General features: G+C 49.0%; 1 protein-coding gene across 1 annotated transcript in view; it reads left to right on the top strand.

The window, feature by feature from the left end:
- Positions 1-1,597: 1,597 nt before the first annotated feature.
- The window catches only part of Cln5 (CLN5 intracellular trafficking protein), an 11,283-nt gene continuing 6,880 nt past the window's right edge, over positions 1,598-6,000 (top strand). Inside the window, exons 1-3 of the mRNA XM_052732552.1 lie at positions 1,598-1,755; positions 3,562-3,727; positions 5,198-5,423. Coding sequence (XP_052588512.1) covers positions 1,640-1,755; positions 3,562-3,727; positions 5,198-5,423 — 508 coding nt within the window. The 5' untranslated portion in view covers positions 1,598-1,639. The remainder of the gene's footprint in view (positions 1,756-3,561; positions 3,728-5,197; positions 5,424-6,000) is intronic.

Genomic DNA, 6,000 nt, shown 5'->3' with positions numbered 1-6,000 from the left:
TCTCGTGGCTCCCAACGGAACTTATTGGGCCTGTAGCACTGGACTTACACCATGCCTCTCCTCCTCAATACTAGCCAACACGGCCGATTATTGTGTGCTCATAGAACTGTACCCCAAGATAGTCTACCATGCACCTGAAGATATCTATGCCCGATATGAAACAGGGGTCCCCCGTATAAAAAGAGAGCCAGTCTCGCTAACCCTGGCTCTGATACTAGGTGGATTAACTATGGGAGGAGTCGCCGCCGGAATAGGCACAGGTACCACTGCCCTCATGGAAACCAACCAGTTCAGACAACTCCAGGTTGCCATGCATACCGATATCCAGGCACTGGAGGAATCCGTGAGTGCCTTGGAAAAGTCACTCACCTCCCTGTCTGAAGTAGTTCTGCAGAACCGGAGGGGATTAGACCTCCTCTTCCTGCAGGAGGGGGGGTTATGTGTCGCCCTTAAAGAAGAATGTTGCTTCTATGCGGATCATACTGGGGTGGTGAGAGATAGCATGGCTAGATTAAGAAAGAGATTAGAACAAAGACAAAAACTCTTTGAAAAACAGCAGGGATGGTTTGAAGGATGGTTCAGAAGGTCCCCCTGGCTCACCACCCTCATCTCCACCCTTATGGGACCCCTTCTGATTTTATTGCTCCTTCTGACGCTCGGGCCCTGTATCCTAAACAGACTTGTCCAATTTATCAGGGAACGCGTTTCTACTATTCAGACCGTGGTATTGACCCAACAATACCAACGACTCAACCAGGTGGAAATGGAGCCACATCCCTATTCTTCCCCATGAATGGAGGATTCCATTCCCTGAGATAAGAAAATGGGGGAATGAAGGGCCCCAGCATACTTGCTTAGCCTAACGCCATTTTTGAGCAAGGCCTGAAAAGTAACTAAAGGTCAGAAAAACAACTTGTACCCTGGATAAGAGCCAAGTCAGCAGGCGTGTCGAGCTGGGGGGGGGGGGGGGGGGAAACCACGAGCTGTCCTGAGTTTGAACCTGGCCTCATACGAATCATCCAATCAGAACCCTGTAAACTATGCTTCCTGCTTCTGTACCCGCCCTTCCGCTGCCCAACCCTATAAAAACCCTCCACTCCAGCCCCTGGGCGCGCCAGTCTCTTCAGCCTCTGGAGGGACTGTGTCGCCCCGGGTACCCGTGTTCCTGAATAAAGCCTCTTGCTGTTTGCATCTGACTTGTGGTCTCGGTGTGATCTCTGGGCGAGGGTCTCTCCAGAGGGAAGACTACCTACGGGGGTCTTTCACTTTGTCTCCTCAGACTTGGATTTTTCTTTCGGAAAACATATCATCAAAGATGAAACATCTCGAACCTTTGACAGGAGACTCTCCAAGAATCAGCCTCACACCACAAGCCAGGCTGGAGGGAGGTTTGCATTGCCAACCCCAAGCTTCTTCCGGGAGGACAGCGTTTTGTTTTTGTTTTGGTTTGGTTTGGGTTAGCTTCCCGCGCACGCGCGGTGGAGCCGCGGCGCTCAGGCCAGGCCCGCAGAGGCGTCCGGCGCTCGGAGGTCACGCGCCCGGGGCGGCGCGCGCGCCCGTCTGTCCCGTCGCCGCGGCGGCGGCGCGCACGCTCGGCCGACGCGGGGTCGGGAGCCACGGGGATCCCAGGGGACCGTGCATGGCGCGCGCAGGGCGACGCGGAGCCGGCTGGTGCTGGGCGCTGGCGCTGCTCGGGCTGGCGGCGGCTCTGGGCGCGTCCCCGACGTCGGGGCGCCGCTGGCCGGTGCCCTACAAGTGAGTGAGGCGGGGCGGGGAGCGGCGGGGACTTGGAGGGCGCACAGCCCATGACCCCGGCGTGCTTGGGGACGCGGGGCACAGGGCGACCCTGGGAGCGCGGTTCCTAGCTGGCTGGAAGCAGAGGGGTCCTCGCCGATTCAGGGCAGTCCCGAGTCCTGGGAGGAATGGAGAGTGAGGTTACTGCGCCGAGTGACTTTTAGGTACAACTAACTGACTCGGAGAGCAGGTTAAAACACATCTGACATCCTACATTTATTTCACGCTTTACCATTAGCTGTCTTTTGCATAACATTTGCAGAATTACAGGGAGGTCGCCCGCCCAGGTGTGCTCCGGGTTTCCCAATCTTACTGCTCTAAATTCCAAACCTGGGGCATCTCCTCCCTGGGACAATCAGGATCACCTCGTTGGTCCACTTCTACCTGAAGGTGCTGGCTCTGGACCTGAGAAGCTGTTTGGAGTCTTTGACCTAGCTAAGTTTTGACAGCGCGTGGGAGATTTCGAAACACCAGGGGCGGGGGTTTGGGGGTGGTGGTGGAGGGAGCCCGGTGTGGACATCACGAAGTGGAAGGAACCGCAGCGTTTGAAAACAAATGTTCCGCATAACAGCATGAGCTGAGAAGATGAGGGATGTGATGGTCTTCCAGGGAGCTCTTGGTTCTGAAGTCCCGCAGATCAGATCTGATTCGACCAGCTCATCCTCGGTGTGGTCTTAGGAAAATTACTCAGTATCTTCATGCTCACATGCCCTGAACAGAAAACAGGAAATGATAGTAGCACTATCATTGGCAGGATCATCTCTAGTGAAAACTAGCTGTTGCCAAACTTAAATATTTCTGTGTTTCGTTCATGAACTTCAGTGTAGTCCTGTGCATAGTACATAGATCCTCAGTAAAAATTAGTTGGTTTATTTTTAAATACGAAATTTTTATGATTCGATATTTAACACATCATTGGAAGTGTGTATATGAAAACAAGTAAAATGTCCATTTTTGTTTAGTCACAATGATCTAAGCTGTAGTTGGAGTTTTCTCCAGTCCTGCCTGGCCCACGGTCAGGACAAATCTCTCACCCGTCAGTCCCGCAGCTGCTCAGACTCAACCAAGTAAACACACAGAGACTTACATTGCTTACAAACTGTATGGCCATGGCAGGCTTCTTGCTGTCTAGTTCTTCTATCTTAAATTAACCCATTTCTATTAATCTATAAGTTGCCACATGGCTTGTGGCTTACCAGTATCATACATGTTGGTAACTCTGCCTTCCTTTTCCCAGAATTCTCTTCTCTGCTTGTCGTGCCTATACTTCCTGCCTGGCTACTACTGGCCAATCAGCATGTTATTTATACAGAGCGATATCCACAGCACTAAGCTTCAAATATTTTCCTTAAAAAATATTGCTGAGGACCGAGGAGATGGCCCAGTGTTCACAGCACAGTCCCCAGGGCGTGAGTCTGGATTCTCTGAACTCATGTAGAAACCAGCATGTCAGTGTATACCTGTGACCCTAACTTTATGGAGGAAAAGGCAGAGGAAGGCAGAGTTTTGAAGTTCATTGGCTAGCCAGTTTAGTGAGAGACCCTGTTTCAAAAAATAAAGGTGTAAAGCAATCAAGGAAAGGCACCTGTACCTGTATGTGTGTACATACTACATACCAGAGAGACAGAGAGGGAGAGAGACAGAGACAGACACAAAGAGAGAGCGAGAGCAAGCCCCGAAATGAAAACTGGGATTCTAAAGTGTGTTAGAAGAACAGTTCCTGTTATGATCTCATTTGATGCTTTTGATGGTTTTCTTTCTCCCTAGACGCTTCTCTTTCCGCCCGAAGCCAGATCCCTACTGTCAAGCTAAGTATACCTTCTGTCCTACTGGCTCACCTATCCCAGTTATGAAGGACAATGACATCATAGAAGTCTTAAGACTACAAGCCCCTGTTTGGGAATTTAAATATGGAGACCTCCTGGGACACTTTGTAAGAATGCATCTTGATCTTGTAACTTTGCTTAAAAGTAATTTAGTTATTCCTTTGATTTAAATGAGTCATCATATGGTTACTAGATCATATTTATTGGTACACTTTGTATGTATATGTGTGCTTGTGTGTGTGTGTGTGTGTGTGTGTGTGTGTGTGTATGTGTATGTGTGTAACTATTCACAAGCATGACATGGCTGAAGGAGCATGTTGGATGTCACTCTCCACATTACCCCCTTGGGACAGGGTCTCTCACTGAACCTGAAGTTTATGTTTTCGTCTGAACTACCTGGCCAGTGAGCTTGTCTCTCCCCTCAACCCTGGGGTAATAGACACAAGTGGAAATGCCTGGCTTTTAGGTGGGTGCTGGGGATTTGAACTCAGGTCTTCATGCTTGCATAGCAAGCACTCTTACCCATCTAGCCACCTCCCCAGCCCATGAAGACGACGCATCTTTAAGTTGGTGGTCAGAAGGAGTTACCATTGCGTCTGCATGGTGCTCCACACCTGCATTCCCAGCACTTGGAAGGTCCAAGCAAGAGAATTACTACTTCAGAGTCAATCTGGGCTACATGATCAGACTGTCTCAAAAAACAAAGGTTTCAGTGAGTAACAAGGGTACTGGCCTTAGTCTGTTTTGCTATGAAGGATTTTGTAATGGGCCCCCAGACCTTAGCACAACTGACACCATGTTAGAGACACCAAGATACCATTCTGACCTAAGAGCCCAGCACGTAGACCCCAACACCTGCCCAAAGAAAGACCCAATCTATCATAGTCCATAGTTCTGGGAAAGTCCCTAAATGTACAAACCTTGCTTTGTGGCTTCTGTAGCTCCGTTTATTGCTGACTGTTCTTGCAAATTAAAGCGTAAGAACCAGGATATGTTTTTGTGCAGAAAAGGCAAGATTGGTAAGGCTCATGGCTACACAAGTTGGGCAAGTTCCCTCTGTAGCCTTCTCGGCTGTGAATAAAGACTATTTCTATTGGCTTTAAGAGTCCAGTGTTCTCAGGAGGCGTTAAATGGCAACAATGTAAACTCTCCATCTGTACCCAGCTCCTGGGAATGAGAAGGGCAAGACAGGCGGGACTCACTTGGTGATCTCTAAGCTCTGCTGTGAGCCCTTTCCCAGCTCAGTCAGTCACCCTGTGAGGCAGGCGCACTCTCTCCTGGAACATTCACAACAGCTTTTCATGCTGACTGTAAGCTGTGAGAAAATTTTGAGTGTCTTCACATAGCTCACATCACTGGTAAAATGAGCCCTCGCTGGCTGCCAGAACCACAGTGGTGGGCGCCACAGTTTGAGGGACTGTGGTGTCACCACAAGGATAGTGACACAAAAGTGGAGCCAGCCCCTTGAGCAGTTCTACTTGGCGTGCGTTTGTGGTGTACCAAACTCGCTCCCGGCAGGCGGAATCGGCCCACGGTTGCTTCACAGACGCTTTTACACCTGTGTTATCTCTACACAGAAAATTATGCATGATGCCATCGGCTTCAGGAACACGCTGACAGGCAAGAACTACACAATAGAATGGTATGAGCTTTTTCAGCTTGGCAACTGTACCTTTCCTCACCTTCGACCCGAAATGGATGCTCCGTTCTGGTGTAACCAAGGAGCGGCCTGCTTTTTTGAAGGAATTGATGATCAACACTGGAAGGAAAATGGGACATTAGCTGTAGTCGCGACCATGTCTGGTAAGTTTCAGAAATGAAGTACTGTTTGATGATTCCATCAATAGGCAAGTGGAAGATTTCATTCACTCGCTGAATTTCAGTCACGTTCTGCCTCATGGTGATCATTTGTAGTCTAAGCTTCTGGTACCATTATACCTTGAACCAGATGGATCCTGATGCTAAGCCTTGCTAGGAGATGCAGAGCTCATCTTCTGCTCTGTCCATGATAAACATGAATGAAACAAATGCTGTGTACAGCTAAATTGAAATCCAAATAAACCACAGATTCAGGATCCATAAAAGGCCCCATTAGGAAGGCCCATTAACTATATCTTAAAAAAAGTGGTGGCTATAAATTATTTTTAGGTGGAGAAATATTAAGGGTTTGCTTCTTCTGGGTCTGACCCTGTTCTGAATGCTATACTTAGAGCACGCCCCTTACCAGCATCACAGATGCTGAGATCATTACTATTTTCTCCATTGTGCAGATGGGGAAACTGAGATACAGATTAAAGCTATCCAGGAAATAATAGGACTCCATCCCCAATAAGAAAGCCCTACAGGCCATTCTCTTAACAATTTTGGTACACTGCCTCCC

The sequence above is a fragment of the Peromyscus californicus genome, unplaced genomic scaffold, assembly GCF_007827085.1.
Source record: "Peromyscus californicus insignis strain IS unplaced genomic scaffold, ASM782708v3 Scaffold_12__1_contigs__length_115047231, whole genome shotgun sequence".
Lineage (NCBI taxonomy): Eukaryota > Metazoa > Chordata > Mammalia > Rodentia > Cricetidae > Peromyscus > Peromyscus californicus.
The sequence above is the reverse complement of the archived record's forward strand: the minus strand, read 5'-3'. Positions and strand labels throughout refer to the sequence as shown.